Source organism: Bos indicus, chromosome 27 (assembly GCF_029378745.1).
Source record: "Bos indicus isolate NIAB-ARS_2022 breed Sahiwal x Tharparkar chromosome 27, NIAB-ARS_B.indTharparkar_mat_pri_1.0, whole genome shotgun sequence".
NCBI lineage: Eukaryota > Metazoa > Chordata > Mammalia > Artiodactyla > Bovidae > Bos > Bos indicus.
In genome coordinates this window covers 34,032,953-34,051,887 of record NC_091786.1, presented here as the reverse complement: position 1 = coordinate 34,051,887, position 18,935 = coordinate 34,032,953, and the positions used below count along the sequence as shown (strand labels likewise).

At 44.8% G+C, this 18,935-nt stretch overlaps 1 protein-coding gene and 1 non-coding gene across 13 annotated transcripts in view; one reads left to right on the top strand and one right to left on the bottom strand.

The window, feature by feature from the left end:
• Positions 1-286: 286 nt before the first annotated feature.
• TRNAG-CCC (transfer RNA glycine (anticodon CCC)) lies at positions 287-359 on the top strand. Its single transcript has one exon. It is a non-coding gene; the product is annotated as a tRNA-Gly (tRNA).
• A 10,897-nt stretch (positions 360-11,256) lies between these two features.
• TACC1 (transforming acidic coiled-coil containing protein 1) overlaps positions 11,257-18,935 on the bottom strand; it is a 130,703-nt gene continuing 123,024 nt past the window's right edge. For all 12 annotated transcript variants that reach the window (XM_070781437.1, XM_070781434.1, XM_070781435.1 and 9 more), the window contains 2 exons: positions 17,284-17,404; positions 11,257-16,060 (listed from right to left, as the gene is read on the bottom strand). In XM_070781437.1, the coding sequence (XP_070637538.1) occupies positions 15,992-16,060; positions 17,284-17,404 (190 nt within the window). In that variant the 3' untranslated portion in view covers positions 11,257-15,991. The remainder of the gene's footprint in view (positions 16,061-17,283; positions 17,405-18,935) is intronic.

Sequence of the window (18,935 nt, the reverse complement as noted above, 5' to 3'; positions counted from 1 at the left end):
CTCAGTCATGTCCAACTTTTTTCGACCCCATGGACTGTAGCCTACCAGGCTCCTCTGTCTTGGTAGGCTACCAGGCAAGAATTTTTCAGGCAAGAATACTGAAGCAGGTTGCCATTTCCTATTCCAGGGGATAATCCCGACACAGGAATCGAACCCAAATCTCTCTGTCTCCTGCACTGACATGCAAATTCTTTACCACTGTGCCACCTGGGAAGTCATGTATGTACTTAATAAATGTTAGTAACCTGCACTGGTTTTTCATCTGTTAAAAAATAACAGGGGGACGTCTCTGGTGGTCCAATGGCTAGGACTCTGCACTCCCAATGCAGGGGGCCTGGGTTCGATCCCTGGTCAGGGAACTAGACCCCACATGTCACAACTAAGACCGGGCACATCCAAACCACTATTTTTTTTAATTAAAAAACAAAACAAAAACAAAGCCACCTCTTGGAGGACTTTTATAAAAATCCTTTTCATACTTCACAGGGTTATTGTGAAGGTGAAGCGGGTTAGTGCATACATGATCCTTGGTAGCACTTGGCACATGGGAAGCACCATGAAGTACTGATTGCTGCAATTATCTAGACCACAGCGCTCAGTACCCTATGATACAACTGTTAATGTCCATCTCCCTCTGCAATGTAAGGTCCTTTGGGATAGGAACTGCAGCACAAAGAACAATAAAACAAAAGCCAAGAAAGAACCTGGTAGACAGCCAACAGATTAACTGAATGGTGTAACAGAGGTTGGCAAATTTTTTTCATAAAGGACCAGAGAGTAACCTAGACTTTGCTGGTCACAAGGTCTCTGTCCAGCGACTTACCTCTGCTGTGCAGGCGGGGAAGCCACACGGATGTTACATAAATGAATGGGGGCGGCTGTTACAGTAAAACTTTACGGATGCTGAAATTTGAATTTAATATAATTTTACACAACATGAAATATTATTCATCTTCTGATTTTTTTCTGACCATTTAAACATGTAAAAGCCACTCTTAGCTTGAGGGCTGTATAAAAACAGGCAGTAGGCCGGACTTGGCCATCGGCCATGGTTTGCTGAGCCCCGAATTAGATGCTGGGTCCATCAAAGCCAAGAATTTTGTCTTCTTCATATAGCCTTTCATCCAGTCCTTCTAGTGGAATAGATGTTCAGATATTTGTGGGATTAGGCAACACGTGGACAAAGGCAAAAGGGAGACGTTTTAGGAGAGTAACTTACTGAATCGTTTCAGAAAGATTCAACCTGTAGTTTGACAGGAGGATGCAAGCGTGGCCAGGGCCTGGCCCGCGGGTGGGTGGGAAGGAGTGGTCCCACGCGCATCAGCCGAGTTTCTGTCATCATCACGCTTAACTGAAACCTTCAGTGACACTGATGCTTCTACAGCCTGCCCGTTGGCTGCCTCGAAACCTTTTCAGAACAAAATGGAATTATAAATAATTCTGAAGAGTCTAGGCTGGTCAGAAAACGAGACCTGAATCACATTGCAGGATCCCTTCTCCAGACAAGCTAGAAAACCTGTTGGACTTATTCTGTCGACACCGGTCAGTTTCATAGACCTGAACTGGGAATTTTCTAGAACTAGGAAACTGGCATCTTAGTGACCAAACACACAGAGGCCCATGAGTGTGATCCACCTACGAGACTGAAGAGGCTCTGGTGGGAGCTCCAGAGGCCGCAGGCTTCACCTCCGGGTGACCATGCCTCTCGCCTCCTCGCTCTCCAACCCCCTCCCAGGTGTCGTCTCCTGGACCAACAGAAGCATTTGCCTCCAGCCTCCCTGAAGACCACAGCCCCTAAACACTGTCACTGAAGTCATCGCCACAAAGGCATGGCCGTAGTTTTGCTTTGTGTTGTGTTAGTTGCTCAGTCGTGTCCGACTGTGCAATCCCATGGGCTGTAGCCTGCCAGACTCCTCTCTCCATGGGATTCTCTAGGCAAGAATACTGGAGTGGGTTGCTATGTCCTTCTCCAGGGGTCTTCCCAACCCAGGCATCAAACTCCGTCTTCCACATCTCAGGCAGATTCTTTACTGTCTGAGCCATCGTAATTCCATTTCATTTTTTGTGCCTCCAATTTCATTTAGGGCTCAGGCAAAGGTTATTGTGGAGGGCGAGCTTCCAAACAGGAATCCCATAAAAAGCAATATTTCTTAAGGCAGACCTATGACCAGATCAATTAGAAGAACATCTATGTCCAGAGAAACTCTCTGGAATATGAAAGAAACCAGGACAGAAACTGGAAAAGAGCTCAAGCTTTAAAGACACATTTATTTTTAAGATAATTAAATTTAAAAATGTTTAATTATTAAAAAATAAATTTAAAAAATTAAAAATTGAAGTGTTAATTTGCAATGTTTCAGGTGTACAGCAAAGCGATTCAGTTATATATATGTGCGTGTGTGTGTTTCCATTTAAAGCCATGGTTTTTCCAGTAGTCATGTACGGATGTGAGAGTTGGACTATAAAGAAGGCTGAGTGCCGAAGAATTAATGCTTTCAATTTGTGATGCTGGATAAGACTCTTGAGAGTCCCTCGGACTGCAAGGGGATCAAACCAGTCAATCCTAGAGGAAATCAACCCTGAATGTTCGTTGGAAAGACTGATGCTGAAGTTGAAGCTCCAATACTTTGGCCAACTGATGCGAAGACCCAACTCATTGGAAAAGACCCTGATGCTGGGAAAGATTGAAGGCAAAAGGAGAAAGGGGCGGTGGAGGTGGAGATGGTTAGATCAAATCACTGACTCGACAATGGACAAGTTTGAGCAAACTCCAGGAGATAGTGATGGACAGGGAAGCCTGGCATGCCACAGTCCTTGGGGTCTCACAACTTAGCAATTGAGCAACAACAACAACATATTCTTTTTCAGATTCTTTCCTATTATAGGTGATTACAAGATATTGAGTATAGTTCCCTGGGCTATTCAGGGAACTAAATAAGTAGGTCCTTGTTTATCTATTCGCTATACAGCAGTATATATGTGTTAATCCCAAACTCCTAACTTATCCCTCCTCCTTTTCCCCTTGGTAACCATAAGTTTGTCTGTGAGTCTCTTTCTGCTTTGTAAATAAGTTAATCCATATCATTTTTTGTAGGTTCCGCAGATAAATGATAACATATGGTATTTGCCTTCCTTTGTAAAGACACATTTAAAATGATAGAATGCCTAAACACTTACACGGTTTTAAAAAGAACATAGAGTCACAGACCAAGTCTCAACTCCTGGTATTTTATAGGTGAGGAAGGAGGGCCAGACAGTGACTGTCCAGAGCCCCACGGTCAGGCCAGGCCTTCAGCCAAGCTCTCTTTTTCCACTTGACTCTGGCTCTTAGCATAGAAGATGCAGACAGGGAACAAAGGGGGCCTTTCTTTCATCTAAGATGAATTATCATCACATAATGGTTTAAAAATTTTAAGGTAGGAGTTCCCTGCTGGTCTAGTGGTCGAGTGTCTGCTTGCTAATGAGGGGGACACGGGTTTGATCCCTGCTCTTGGAAGATCCCACGTGCCTCGGGGCGACTAAGCGCATGGGCCTCAACTTCTGGGCCCATGCCCCAGACCCTACGCTCCCAAGAGAAGCCACCGCAATGAGAAGCCCGAGCACCACAACTAGAGAGGAGCCCCCGACTGCCACAACTAGAGAAAGCCCTTGAGCGGCAAGGAAGACCCAGCACAGCCATACATAATAAATAAAAACAAAAAAATTTTTTTTTAATTTAAGGTACTACATCTTACTGGGAAAGAGATTACCCAAGATACCACCACCCAGCGACAACTGCAGTGATGTTTGTGTCTAAGACGGGGCGATGAGCTCCCGGTCCATCCTTATCCCTTTGTGCAGCTCGCCACACGAGCACAATCATGTTTGTAAAAAGGCGGGCAGCCTCGGCTTGCCACTTCCCTGTCCATCTGCAATTATTGCAAAATAAATTTAAATATTTAGGGAAGCCTGCAGTTATTGCCTGGAAAATCCCATGGGTGGAGGAGCCTGGTAGGCTGCAGTCCATGGAGTCGCAAAGAGTCAGACACGACTGAGCGACTTCACTTTCCCTTTTCACTTTCATTCATTGGAGAAGGAAATGGCAACCCACTCCAGTGTTCTTGCCTGGAGAATCCCAGGGATGGGGGAGCCTGGTGGGCTGCCATCTATGGGGTCCCACAGGGTCAGACACGACTGAAGCGACTTAGCAGCAGCAGCAGCAGTTATTTCAACAAATATTCCAACCGACCAATTATTTTCCCAAACCTCTGGAATTCTCTGATTTCTACCCGCTTGACATTGGGGTGAACCTTCCTGCTTTTTTCTTACATTTATGTCTTCAGTTCAAACGCTCAGATTCAACTTCAAATTTTATCACCCTTTTGCAAATATATGGGCCCCTCGGGACGTAGTCACTGACCTCAGACACGTGGATTAACGGTTTGTGGTTACCAGGGTGAGGGATGGCTTATGTGGTCATAGAAAATCACCCCCATCTTGTGAAGACTTACATCAGATCTCAGTGGCTGCAGCTACAACTGCTCATCATTTGGAACTGAACTGTAAAAAGAGAGTTAAGTACAATCGAGGAGAATTCTTGCTTATAACAGAGGAAGTATGTGCTTATTTGCTAAGTTGTGTTCGAGTCTTAGCGACCCCGTGAACTACAGACCACCAGGCCCCTCTGTCCATGGGACTCTCCAAGCAAGAATACTGGAGTGGGTAGCCATTCCCTTCTCCAAGAGATCTTCCCCACCCAGGGACTGAATCCAGGTCTCCTGCATGGCAGGCGGATTCCTTACTGTCTGAGCCACCAAGGAAGCCCCTATAACAAGAGGAGGTTTCAGATGTGGGTTGGGTTCAATTTTTTAAAGCAATGATCGCAAAACAGAAGTGGGGCTTCTGAACCCAAGTAACTCTCCCTCCGCTGCCAGAGAGGGGGAGGAGGGGTTTGGGGAAGGAAAAAAGACTTATGCTTTTATTTATTTTTTAACACACTTCATTTTTTAGAGCAGTTTTAGGTTCAGAGGATTTTCTTCTTCATATACTTGCCTGTTAGCTTCCTGTTTCCTTCTTTAGAACCCTCTCAGCTATCTTATTTTTCTTGCCTCATTGCTTTATAGTGATAAATAGAAATGATAAAAATGAACATCTGTACCCTATTCTTATTCCATATTTTACCACTAAGCATAATAATAGCTATAAGTTTTTCATAGATAACTTTTTAAAAAATTTAAATATATTAAAAAAAATTTTTTTACAATGCTGTGTTGGTTTCTGCCATGTAATACGCAAATCAGCATTAGAAAGAAATGGTTGTAATGTCCTCTTTCCTAAATGCAGCTTCATGTGCTAAAGTTTTGATTTCTTTAAGTTACTATAAACTGTGGTTGCTGGTTACTAACTCTATAGTTTACTTTTAAAAGATGGATAATGTGAACGGAAGTTATTTTTTCTTCCCATGAAACCCTGAGTCCACAACCCCTTTTGCCCCAATACCCTAAAGTCAGTGGCTTTCAAACTTTTTCTTTGGCCTTTTAAGGCCCCCAAGCTAAGACATTAAAAAAAATTGCAAGCCAGTACACACGTGTGCATGTTTAAGTGAAATAAAAGCCTCACGAAACAATGTTTGCCTTCACTCTTTACTCTTACAAAAGCAGTTTTCTGCAGTTTTCTAACCCATATCGTCTTAAGTGGGTTTTGACCTGCCAGTTTAAAAACCACGGTCCGAAAGGCTGACTGTAAGCTGTGAGACTGGGGCCCCCCAGTGACCAGGCTCACACATCTGCATTAGAAACTGATGCAGCAAATAAAATCACGTTTTGTATTATTTTCTTTTTTTCTTCCTTCCTTCCTTCCTCCCTGCATCCCTCCTTCTTTCGTTTCTTTCTGGCCTCACGGTGAAGCTTATGGAATCTTAGTTCCCCAACTATGGGTTGAACCCGGGCCCTTGATGGTGATAGCATGGAGTCCTAACCCGTGGGCCACCAAGGAATTCCCCAACGTATTTTTGCCTAAAACTGATGTTACCAAGATCAATTGAAAGGGAGAAAGAAAAATAATGTCAGAGAAAAAAAAAATCAGGATTTCATAAAAGACACATTTTCAGTGCCAGTTTTCCAGTGAAGTAGAAGGCACATCATGGTATGTCACCACAAGGTCTGGACTGGTCTGTCTGGGGATGCAGAGACTTTAGTAAAATACTGCGAGTATGCCTGAATGCACCAAATTCGCTCATTGTGCTGTAAGTTTTGGTATCTAGCACCAAAATGCCTTTTTGAACCTACAGAGTGTCTTGTGGTTGAATATTTGTGATTATGAGCTTGCATATTTTAAGACCTGGACACATTTAGTCAGCTTATTCTCAGAAATGCAGACAAGACAGGCTGGCCTCCTTCACGGGGCGTGCAACTGAGCTGCTGGGTCTGCGGGCACGTTAGTGGGGGAACGTTGGGCAGTGGGTCCAGCAGCTGTAGTTCAGGCGGGAGGACAAGAGCACAGCCGTTCTGGAAAAGGACCAGGGAACGGCGTGGGGCAAAACAGGTCTTGGAAACTTAAAACAAAGATTCTGAGGCCTGAGTCCAGAGAAAAAGAAAACCAGCTAGAAGGAATAAAAGATGCACTTTATCTCTGTTACACTCACGAGTATACCTAGTTGCCACAAGACAAGAAGCTCCACTATAAATTTTAACCTTCTCTCTGTTCTGGTGCTTTATTGCAGAAAATGGTCATGTATTTCTCTCCCCTCAGAGAAGCCTTTCCTGTTCCTGACAGCCACCAAAAGAGCCACTTGAAGTTGAAGAAGTATGAAGATTTCTAGAAATTATCAGTAATCATAAGGCAAACCCAGTCAAGAACCTGCCTGCAATGCCGGAGACTCAGGTTTGACCCCTGGGTGGGGAAGATCCCCTGGAGGAGGGCATGGCAACCCACTCCAGTGTTCTTGCCTGGAGAATCCCAGGGACAGAGGAGCCTGGCAGGCTACAGTCCATGGGGCGCAAAGAGTCGGACACGACTGAGCGACTAACACTTTCACTTCTGCTCCTTCTACTCCAGGAGCTGGCACTTTTTTCCACCTTCAGTCTTGGGCACAAACTATCTATTTTATTAAAAAGCACAGCTGTCTAATTAAAAGCTTTTCTTGCCTGAGTCTTGGGGAAGCGATACCCATTTCTATGGTATTGCTGTCTGAGGATCTGGAAAGGGCCCAGTAACATGACACTTTCACTCTTGGGGGAGGCCTCAGAGGATAGAACCCAGCTTGTCCATCCTGCGGACAAAGCTGAGCCAGGGAGCTGCAATGGCCAGAGAACACAAGGGCATGGGCTTGGTCGTTCACCTGGGACTTGGGTCCAGGCCTCTTCCCTTCCCAGGTGATGTGGGCTGGCGTTCACGTCTCTAAACTGTAGCCACAGTGAACACGGCAAAAAGTCTGGTGGATCCACCATCTTATGGCAAGTCCACTACTCTCAGGGCATCTCACAACAGGCGTTTTCAGAATGATTTTCAAAGAAAACCTGCGGGACTGTGACCTTCTAGTTAGCACTCGAGGCAGACTTGTAAAATCACAGATCACAGGAAAGGGCCTGCTAGCATCCTTAGTGCAAAGGAGGGGTTAAGGGCCTGGTCAAGGTAGCTGACCAAAACCAGGACTAGAAAGCACATCTCAGCCTTCATGCTAAAGCTCTTTCTGCAAACAAGGAGGGCAGAAAGGAGAACCGGAGCTCTGATTTCCCTCCCGGTGCCTTCCCAAGACAACAATGAATTATGCATCTTTAGGTTTTGTGTTCTTATTAAACTTTGGTGAGATGATTATGCAGTGGCTTCTCTGACATTCACTGAAATACTCTCACTTGAGATGAGAAAACAGCAAGAAAATTCACTTGGTGAAGACAGAGTTGCTCCTGAGTCCTGGTGAGGAACGTTTTCCAAAGTGTGCCCGACACGACACGTAGTGGCCTGAAGAAAAGTGGGATTTGAGATCAAAGAGACCTGGGTTCACACGCCAGCTGTGCTCCTGGCTGATTGATGTGAAGGGCTTTTTAGTTTCTGGGGAAAGAATAGCTTCCATTAGCATACTGTTTATAGTGGAGTTTCATGGAAACTTCAAAACATTTCTGTTTAGGTGACTAGCCTCAGAGATTTTATTTTTCTCTATTTAATTTTTATGAAAGTGAAAGTCGCTCAGTTGTGTCCGACTCTGTGACCCCATGGAGTATACAATCCATGGAATTCTCCAGGCTAGAATACTGGAGTGGGCAGCCTTTCCCTTCCCCGGGGGATCTTCCCAACCCAGGGATTGAACCCAGGTCTCTCTCATTGCAGGAGGATTCTTTACCAACTGAGCCACAAGCGAAGCCCAAGAATACTAGAGTGGGTAGCCTTTCCCTTCCCTGGGGGGGTCTTCCTGACCCAGGAATCAAACTGGGGTCTCCTGCACTGAAGGTGGATTCTTTACCAACTTAACCATCAGGGAAGCCAACCTTAATTTTTTTTTTTTTTTTTTAAATAGGACTTACAGTGTGTTGCTTCTTTTATGTGGGCAGAGATTCATTGACATCTACACACACCAGGGCTTCCCTTGTGGCTCAGATGGTAAAGAATCCGCCTGCAATGAGGGAGACCTGGGTTCGATCGCTGAGTTGGGAAGATCCCCTGGAGAAGGGAAAGGCTACCCACTCCACTATGCTTGCCTGGAGAATCCCCATGGACAGAGGAGCCTGGCAGCTACGGTTCATGGGGTCGCAAAGAAGTTTTTGCGAACTTTGCGAAGTTCTAGTACAGGTTATTGAAGCATGTTGACTAGCATTCCTTTTACTCTTAAATACATTTGCTCGTGAACTATTTATATATGTTTTAGTGCATATAGGTTTCTCCCACCTCCTAATTTCTATTCCCCCCCCCCACTTTTCCCCATTGGTAAGCATACGTTTGTTTTCTATTTCTTTTTTGAAATGTAGCTCATTTTGTTGCGTTTTCGATTCCACCGCTGTGACATTACACGATGTCTATGTCTTTTTTATTTAGTATGATCATATATGGGTCCATTCGTGTTACCGGGGTGGACTTCACTCTTCTTCATGGCTCAGAGTCCATTTTCTCTCTGCATCACTTTTTCCTTATGCTCTCATCATTCCACGGACATTTGCATCGCATCTGTGACTTGGTTATTTTAAGTACTGAGTGCTGTGGCGCCCACATCTTTTCAAATTATAGCTTTCTCTGGCAACCCACTCTAGTATTCTTCCTTGGGAAATCCCATGGACAAAGGAGCCTGGTGGGCTACAGTCCATAGGGTCGCAAGAGTTGGACACAACTTAACAACTAAACCAGCACCACTGCATATATATCCAGGCACAGAGTCGCCTGATCATCTGATAGCTTGACTTTTGGTGTCTTAAAGGAGCTCCATAGTGTTCTGCATGCAGCTGTATACCTTCTCATTTTCTTGGACAGTACAGGAGGTCATCCTTTCCCAAGACCTTCTCCAGCACTTATTCGTAGATGTTTAAATGATAACCACTTTGACTGGTGGGAAATGATACCCTGTTACAAGATTCAATTGCTTCTCTTTAATCTTTTTAATTGATTTTATTTTTAACTGAAAGATAACTGCTTTGCAATATTGCATTGGTTTCTGCCATACAGCAACATAGATCACCCATAGGTATACATATGTCCCCTCCCTCTTGAACCTCCCTCCCACCTCCCACCGCTCCCCACCCCTCCAGGTTGTTAAAGCCCCGGTTTGAGAACCCCTGACTCACACAGCAAATTCCCAGTTAGCCTCAGAGATTTTTACCTGTTTCACTTTAACTCTGCAAATGCAGTATACGGTAAATGAATGAAGGTAGAAAAAAAAAAGTCTTTGGTTTTTGATTAGTCCTTAAATGCCTCGACTTAGAAACTGATATACATATACCACCATCCCAACCTGGGAGCACCTGGAGGCAGAACAAAGGACCAAGAGGCAGTGAATTCTGTTGCCCGTTTTGAGTAACAGCACTGATGCTCTGCAGTCCTGGTCACTGCACTGCTCTCTTTGGGACTCGGGGTCTCCCACAGTAAAGTGATTCCGTTGACTACATCAAGTTTTTCATACTTGACCACCAGCCACAGCAAGAAATTCTGTTTTCTCTTTTTTTTTTTGGCTGTACCACGTGAGTGGCAAGTGGAATTTCCTTGGCCAGGGATTGAACCTGTGCCCCTACAGTGGAAGGATGGAGTCTTAAATCCTGCACCACCAAGGAAGTCCTAAGAAAATAATTTTTCATCATGACCTGGCACACATTTGCTTATATCTGAAACTCCATGAACACTCACCCTTCTTTTGTGTAATGCACTCTACTTCCTACTGTATTCTATTTATTATGTATGTATTAATTTATTAAGTGCCATGCCACCTCGTTTGGTCATTTCTTTTAAAAAAAATGTATTTATTTGCTTGCACCAGGTCTTAGTGGAGGCGTGTGGGACCTTGTTCCCTGACCAGGGGTCGAACCCAGGCCCCCACACCCAAAGTGCAGAGTCCCAGACACTGGGAAGTCCTTCCTTTGGTCATTTTACAGGATTCCCTCTGGGCAGCTGAGGGGGCTCGTGAGTGAGAAATCTTCTTTTTAAGAGCTTCAGAGGCTGCCACATCTAAGAGAGTGACAGTGCTCTGGTTTTCCTTAGGATCCCCACCTAAGTTGTAGACGGAGCCTTAACTGACCTCTTAATTTATCTTTTCCTGTAAAAAACTCATGACATTTCCTAACAGTCCTCCCGCTCCTTGAAGCAGAGAGTTGGTCTGGTTAATACTGAAAATATTTTTTCCTGATATTAACCTAGGAAAAAACAGAAAACATCATCTCTCTTCTGCGGGCTGTGCTGCAGTGTTTACACGGTCGGGCTGACCCTGTGTCCTTCAAGAGCTGGAAAGCTTGGGGCGACTTAGGATTTTACAACTTGACATATGCTGGGGCAGACAGGCGGTCTGTAAGCAAAAGCAAGAAGTACCCAGTCAAATACTTCGTTTGCACAGATGCAAAGGCATGGAGATTTATATGGCAAGGTCCGAATTCCAAAAATCGTTTTTTAATTAACACACCCAACCAAATGCATAAAACCTCACAAAATGAGTGTAGTGGAAATGTCTTCTTTTCTATTTTTAGACTGAAATATGGAGGCCGTAAAAGCGAGGCTGTCATGAATCTTCATGTTTGGGGATAAAGTGACTTATAACCGTGAGGGCAGGGGCGGGTGGCGGCGGTAAGAAGTCTCTACACAAGCCACATCTAACAGTGGTAAACAGTTTTTATTCAGGCAATGAAACATGGAAAAAATATATTAGTAATCATTATAATAATTTCATTTGTGTGAGTATAACTTTTACAAATATTTACCTGACATATAAAAGGGAAATCACTTGTGCATATAAAATTTATGTTGATGATTATTTCACACAACACAATCCTGACAGCAGTAGTCAATGCAGCGTTAGATTCCTCCGGACGAGGCTCCTCACACACTTCATGGCACCCATGGGAACACAGTGGAAGCAGATGTGCAATTAATTAACATTTACTTGTTGGCACATTAGTAAGTACACAGGGGTGTCTACTGGCAAAGACACACTTGCTACAAGCGACACTGAGAAGTCTACAACCTCTGAGAAGAGAGAAACGCTGGGACCCTGTCTCACTGGGCAGGAGGGCCAAGCGTGAGGCTGAGAGTGTGAAACCTGCAGACCACCCCACACTGGCGGGGGTGGGGGTGGGAAAGGTGTGTGTGGGGTGGTTTCAGAGCTCACATTTTTATATGTCCCCTTGAAAATTATCCAGAGAGCATCACTTAACGGCGGGACAGGGAGATACTTGGTGGAGCATGTTTCAGATGCCGCTAAAAGGCAGAGGGGGAGTAAAGCGGCATTTTCCTGATTCTAAAGTGACAAATGGGTACTGGGAAGGTTCAGGCCACACCTCAGCGCCGAGCCTGGCCTTTGCCGCCTCATTCAGAGTGCTGGATGGACGACTGCCATGGCCAGCATCGCTCACCCCATCTCCACGGTACAACTATAACCAGAGGGTATGTACAGATGTGTGTGTGTGTGTGTATATATATAGTAGCTGTAACCATATTATAGTTAAAAAGTCATTCCTTAGGAATCTTGTTAGTCCAAATCTAACTGCATGCTAAGAGGCACAGAAATGGGATTGCATTTGGATGAAAAAAAACTATGAAAAGTGCAATCTTTAGTCTCCAGAATGCTAGCTCTGGGCACTAGGGAGGGAGTCTTCCCCGGAAAGTGTCATTCATACGACCTTCCAGAGGAGATCCTTAGAGAGAGGGCTCTATTACGTCTATTCCTTTGCCTTTTCTACATGGGAGACTCCAGGTTTGAGGGACAGACTGCTTTCTTTACGTCACTAGGGTCTGGAGGCCAGTCAAACCTTTTTGTACAGAAGTCTCCTTGAAATACTTCTTCATGAAAAGCTTTGAAGAAGATGACCCTATAGACCTTTGGCTTAACATTCTGGGATTCCCAGACTGTTATTTGTTCTTTAATAAGGAAATAATAATCTGCCATCTTTTCAATTCTTCAGAATATATACATCTTTACTTTAAAATGCTTTGCCTGAATCACTGAATCCTTCCAACGTCTAGTTTCTCTCTCCCCAACAAGAGAATAAAATAAGAAACCACCCGAGTCCAAGAGCAAACTTGCACAGTCAACAAACTACAAAGAACACCAGGCGTGGATGATTCACGAGACAGCAATGAACCGCAGCAGAAGACCAAAAAGGGGAGGAAAAGAAGGGGCGCTTTAGGGATCTTACTCCACTAAAAAAGGACACGCTGGATCATTTCCAGTTAGTGCACTCAGACTCGCCACACTCCTGTTCCTCACAACTCGGTTTTGAGCTTCAGAGTCATCGAGTTCTCTGTTACCTGTCGGTACAATGACTGCTTCCCTCTGGCTGCACCGAGTCAGCCCAGGGATATCTGGGGCACTTCACTCTCCCAGCTTATAACCAGTCAGGATGAATCCAGGACCCAGCTAAAAAGCGTCTAGGTACTTGTGTGAGAGTTGCAGAAAGTGTGGGATGGGAAGAAGGGTAACTGGCCGGTAAGCAGATCTGACTTGAGCCATCCTCCAACACACAGAGTGAACCTCTGCTTGGACTCCATGCCACCTGGGAAGGCCGCTAGGCCCTCGGCGTTCTCACCGTCAGGCACCTCCGCACTTCCTAATCTGGGCTGGGCCTGAGGACGCTAGAAGCCATGAGCAAAGCGGGCTTCTCATTGTTTCCAGGAGCATCTCCAAATAAAGTAAATGTCATGAGGTCTGTCAATGACTTAGCCAACCAAGTGACAGACTGAGGAGTCTGGTTACATTAGATCCTCCAGTTAAAACACTTTTAGGTGAAGACTAGCTACACTTTGGCAAACTCAAAAATTAAAAAACAAAACCAAAACACGGCTCTGGATCAAGAGCCTCAAGCAGACCACTCACGCTCCCAAACCACTGTCCAGGCCTGCGGCCTTTTCTCACTTCCCTGTCATGTTTGTCACGGGATGAATTACTGCCCAATTCACAAGTAATCTGGCCCACTAGTGTTTTGAAGCAAAACTCTAGGCTACATTCTTATTCCCCAGAGTAGGTCTCTTTCCCTTATTTTTTTAAATAAACATACTTCATTCTGCTCAGTATATTCTCTTGATGTGACAGTTGTACACGCTACATTTTCCTTCCTGCAGGAAGACTGTCCATCCACTAAATCAGAAGGAAGACGATTTCCTTGTAATGGCCATGGGAGAGTGGCCAATGGCAAATGTTACTTAATGTGGGCCTTTTCACTTTCCTTGCGCAGTGACTTTACTCGGTAGGGTCTAGTTTCTCAGGGGTCTCTTCCCACCAGCATGCTCAGGAAGGATTGTCATCACCTCTGTTTCAACACACAGCTACTTTTTTCTCTTTCTACGCAAGCGAGAAGCCTAAAACAAGAGGACTGTGGGGTTCTAAGGGACTATGATAATAAGCCTTTCATGTGTCCAACAGAGCGATACGAAACAAGTAAACGTGGGTACGTCACCAAAACACAGCAGCAAACAGGTTTAGCAACGTTTCTTTCTGCAAAACTGTGAAGTGAGTTTCTCTAGTCATGAACGGTTGGAAGAGGGTATGGTCACGTTGCCTGAGATGCCTGCTCCTCCAGGGCCAAAGCTATAGCAGGGCAATCGCTTCAAACCACGGGGACTGCTTCCAGGGCCCGAACGATTGTCACACCACTTCTCCAAACACAGAGCATTTCTGCTGTTCTGGTTTGTTGTTGCTGTTTTTTTTTTTTTGTACAAAATGTTAAGACAGTAGGCTTTAAAATACAGCCTAAGCACCAATTATGGGAAATGCATATCAGTAAAATGGGACTTCTGGCTTTAAAAGACATTACTGACCTCCCTGGGGCTAAAGATTGCACCATGTGAACAGTACATGGCTAAAGAAAAGGTCACCTTAAGAGAGCGAGGGGGTCTCCATGAGGCACACTTCACTGCTGAAGGTGGGCCATGCAGTAGTTTTACAGGAAAAGTACCACAACTTACGTGCACTGGAGATAACACACGTCACCATGAAGACGCTCCGGGTGTTCAGGTTAAGACAAAAGAGCGCTTTAAGATGCCTGCGTGGATTTGGTTTTGCCTATTGAACGGGAGGGGTTCACACAGGAAATTTCCATTCGGGAGTAAGGTTCTCCGCCACTCTGAATGGAGTCCAGGAACAGCTTGAGGAATCTGGTTTTGTGAGTAGGGGTCTACTCCCTCCACCAGTATTCAAATGGCTGTGGTTTAAAAATACTCAAAATGCACTGATTTGGGGGTGGCTCATGTGATTTTCCTGCCCGTTTGGTTGAAAATTCTAAATTCTACTATCTTTCAGCTTGAAAGGATTTTTTTTTTTTTTTGGGAGGGGGTGGCCTTTGGGGAAAAAAATCTGAAGAATAATTCATCACACTTGGAAAAGTCCAACTGCTGCTTTACCTTACAGTTGCTAATGGGGTTCATTAAAGAAGGTCGTCTAAACCTTTTATAAGCAGATTTCCTTTGCATATTTCAAACAAAAAGACAACAGAGAGCAAATGTAGACTCTGTAGCAACAAACTGAAGTAGAGGGGACTGACGGCTCTAGGACTTGGCAAACCCCAGTTGTGAGGGAACGAAGTAGATCCCCTGGGTCTGAGCACTAACCCCAGAGGGGCAGCGGCACCCAAGCTGAGGGCCATCCAGACACGGGTGGGGGGAACAGGACGCTGTGGCCAAGAGTGCCCCCCACGTGACACCTGAGTCTGAGGTTAGGAGCCATGCCACACACGGAGTCTACAGGCTTCACCTCTTCAACCCCCCCAAATTCTGCAATTGGGATTCTGAGCCAGGACTCTGTTTTCAAATAGGGTTTTACGATTCATGGAAATATGCCTTTCTGTAGAGAAGTTCTTATTTGACTATGCTTCTGGGGGGCGGGGGAGACAAACCAGCATCATGTATAAATATGCACGTATGTGTGTGAGAGAGTGAATGTGTCTATAAATAGGTACTCAACTGGAAGTAACAACAGGCCAAATCATCTCCTCAAACAAAACCACTAATATTGAAAATCAAATGTAAAAGATGTAATAAATAAACTTAAAAAAATCAGGTGGACAGGATATGGTCCCAAGTAATAGCCACCAAATCATAAACTGAACGCACGTGGGCCAAGTAAAGACGACTTTAAAACGAACCAAAGACAGAGAATCCTGCCCAGAGCCCATCGGAAGGATGGTCGGGCCACTCTTTCCACGTCTTCGTGATGAATCCTCCAGCGTTTTCTTGGGGCGGGCGTGTCGGCAGCAAAGCGGGACAGGCAGCAGTAGGCATGTGCTTTCATCAAGTGTTTTTTTCTCTGCAAAGGGGCAATTATTCCTGGATAAGGCAAGATAATCGTGGTCACGAGAGAAGCAGCCGAATGCAGATCTGCTGAGCTTACAGGGGAAACTCAGTCCGTCTTTCCCAGCTTGGCGATCAGCTCGTCGCAGATTTTCGTCAGTTCTTCGATTTCTTGGTTCTGAAAAACAAACAATGGGATGATGCACTGTATGTCCCAAGATGGAAGGATTATGGTGAAGTCGTCCTTAGACTGCCCATACCTCTCTAGGCACCTGACTTGATGGTTCTTCACTGTTCTGCATCAGAAACCCTTTTAAAGAAAGTTTTTTGTTAGTCGCCTCAGTTGTGTCCAACTTTTTGTGATGCCGTGGACTGTAGCCCGTCAGGCACCGCTGTCCACGGGGACTCTCCAGGCAAGAATACTGGACTGGGTTGCCATTCCCTTCTTCAGGGGATCTTCCTGACCCAGGGATCAAATCCCAGTCTCCTGCATTGCAGGCAATTTCTTTACTGTCTGAGCCATCTGGGAAGCCCTTTAAAGAAAGGAAGGCTCTATACCTTCTCCCCTAGGAAATGGTCATGTGTTCTCCAAGTTCTGCTTAGACTGAATAAGGGGCAAGTGTAATGACTGGCCCTCTAAAGTTTGTTTCTCAGATTTCCTTGTTATCACGAGAATTACTTGGGGGTATTTTTTAGAAATGCCAGATACCTGGGCCTCACTTGCTCCATCAGCATCTCCAGGGACCTGGAGAATGCCAAGGGCCATCGTCTCTGGGTTTATCAGACCCCTCAATAAAATCCCTGCCCTGGTGGAACAGATGCCACAGGCCTGAAAATATGTTTGGAAACACAGTAACAAAAACAGAAGAGGCACAAAGAACAAAGTCTAAGAATCACTGGGCAGCGTGGTTTTTGCTTATGTAGCCATTTCTAGACCGTGGCACCACTGACATCGGGGCAGGAGGGTCTTGATTGTGGGGTGTCCTGTGCACCTTGGGGTGTTTGGCACCATCTCTGGCCTCTACCCACGAGATGCCCACAGCATCTCCCAGTCCAGACAACCACATACACCTCCAGATTTTGTCTAATGGCTCCTGGAGGGCAAAACTGCAATGAAGCGGGACAATAGCTTCATGTGTTACAGAAAAAAAAGTAGAGAGAAAAAAGGCAGCCTCGGAGCCTAAACCTTTGGTCCGCTGAACTTCCATGAATGCAACTTTCCCTCTGCCCCGCCTGTGGCCAGGTCCCACTCATGCTCCCCTCCTTTGTCGCTACTCGAGTCAGTGGACTGAAGCGTCTGAGCAGAGAGACAAGGTTCCTTCATCCAGACCCAAGATGAGGGCGCCACGGCGGAGGAGGAAAACCAAAGGTCTCCTGGGCATGACATCCAACCCCTCGTACCTTCTGCTGAAGGGCCCTCTCCAGGGACTCCACCTTCATCTGTTCCTTGCGGAGCCCCGCGTGGAGAGCTGCGCTCTCAGCCTTGGCTTTTGTTCGAACCTGAGCAATCTCCTCATTGGCTCTGTTATGGAAAGAAGGGATAAAAAACACATGGTTTGTCATCGGTCACGGCGCAAGAGCCAGGATGCTAACAGCTGCCATCTGTGACACAGGACTAAGTCAACTGACTTCACCATAGAGGGAAGATAGGAATCAGTGAGCTACAGGATTCAATTTTAATTTATAAAAATTTAATTACACGTAACCGCTGAGATTTCCCTGGTGCAAACTACTGGCAGAATTCATCTCAAGGCACACGGTGCCCTTCAAAATTCACATGCCACCCAGGAGTGGAATCACAGGCCTACAACAACCTTAGTTTTTTTTTTAAAACCCAGTACAACAGTAAGCAGGATCTTTGTGGATTAACACAGCTAACAAGTCAGGATACTAACTGTTGGCATCTATGAAACACAGGCCTACAGGCAACTTTATTGAAGAGATGCAAAAGGAAAATTTAAAAACCACAGACGTCATCTGATAAAGTTAATTGATGAAAAGACGCTAAAAACTCACTGTAATCAGAGGTGTGCAAATTAAAACGATAAACTTTTAAAATGTATCAGCTTGGCAGAAATTAGCCAGGATGATCTTGGCCTGTGTTGGCCAAGATGCAAGGTGCTGACGGGGAAAGAAAACCCGCATAGCCCTCTCTGTGGATGCGGTGCGGCAGGAACTACCGCGTGCCTCCTGCCCAGGGAGTCCATCCTAGCAATCTCCCCGAGGACCACACTCCCCAGCACCACGCTGAGGGCACAGGGTGTTCACTGCCACACTGTTTGCAACAGGAAAGGGGTGAAATGCCCGTCCACGAAAGGCATGAAATAGTCTACAAACTAATAATTAGATTGAGCAATATGTTCTAAAGCAAAAAAAAAGGGCCATAATATACGATTACATGAAAATAGAAACCTGTATGATACTGTATTATTTTTTTTAAAAAGCCCAAAGCCATTGGGTAGTATTTGTAAAGGCTCATAGAAAAGATTAGAAAGATGCAAAATAAACCTTTAATACCAATGCCTCTAGGGGTGGGGAGGGAAAAGGGGAACTTACAAGGCTTTACAAACAGGAAGGTGGCAGAATGTACAAGGATGTATTACTCTTTAGTTAAAAAATACAGTTGGGTACATCCTTCATAGATCCTTTATTCCCCAGGATAAATTGCAAATGCATCAGATTTAAGCATAAAAAAAATTAAGCCTTATTTAATAACCTATAACAGAAAAGAATCTGAAAAAGAATATACATATATATAACTGAATCACTTTGCCTGAAACTAACACAACACTGTAAATCAACTACACTTCAACTTTAGTCAAAACGAATTTTAAGCAATAAAAAGAAAACTAAGCCATTAAAAGTACTGGAAGGTAAACATGGGAAAATGTTTTACACTGAGCATGATGAAGATCTTTGTCACTATGACAGAAGATCCTATAGCTATAAAAGAAATGATTGAGAAATTACACTATTATATAAAAGTAAATTTTTGCATATCAAAAAACACTATGGGCAGAGCCAAAAGGTAACAAACTAGAAAAATTATTCAC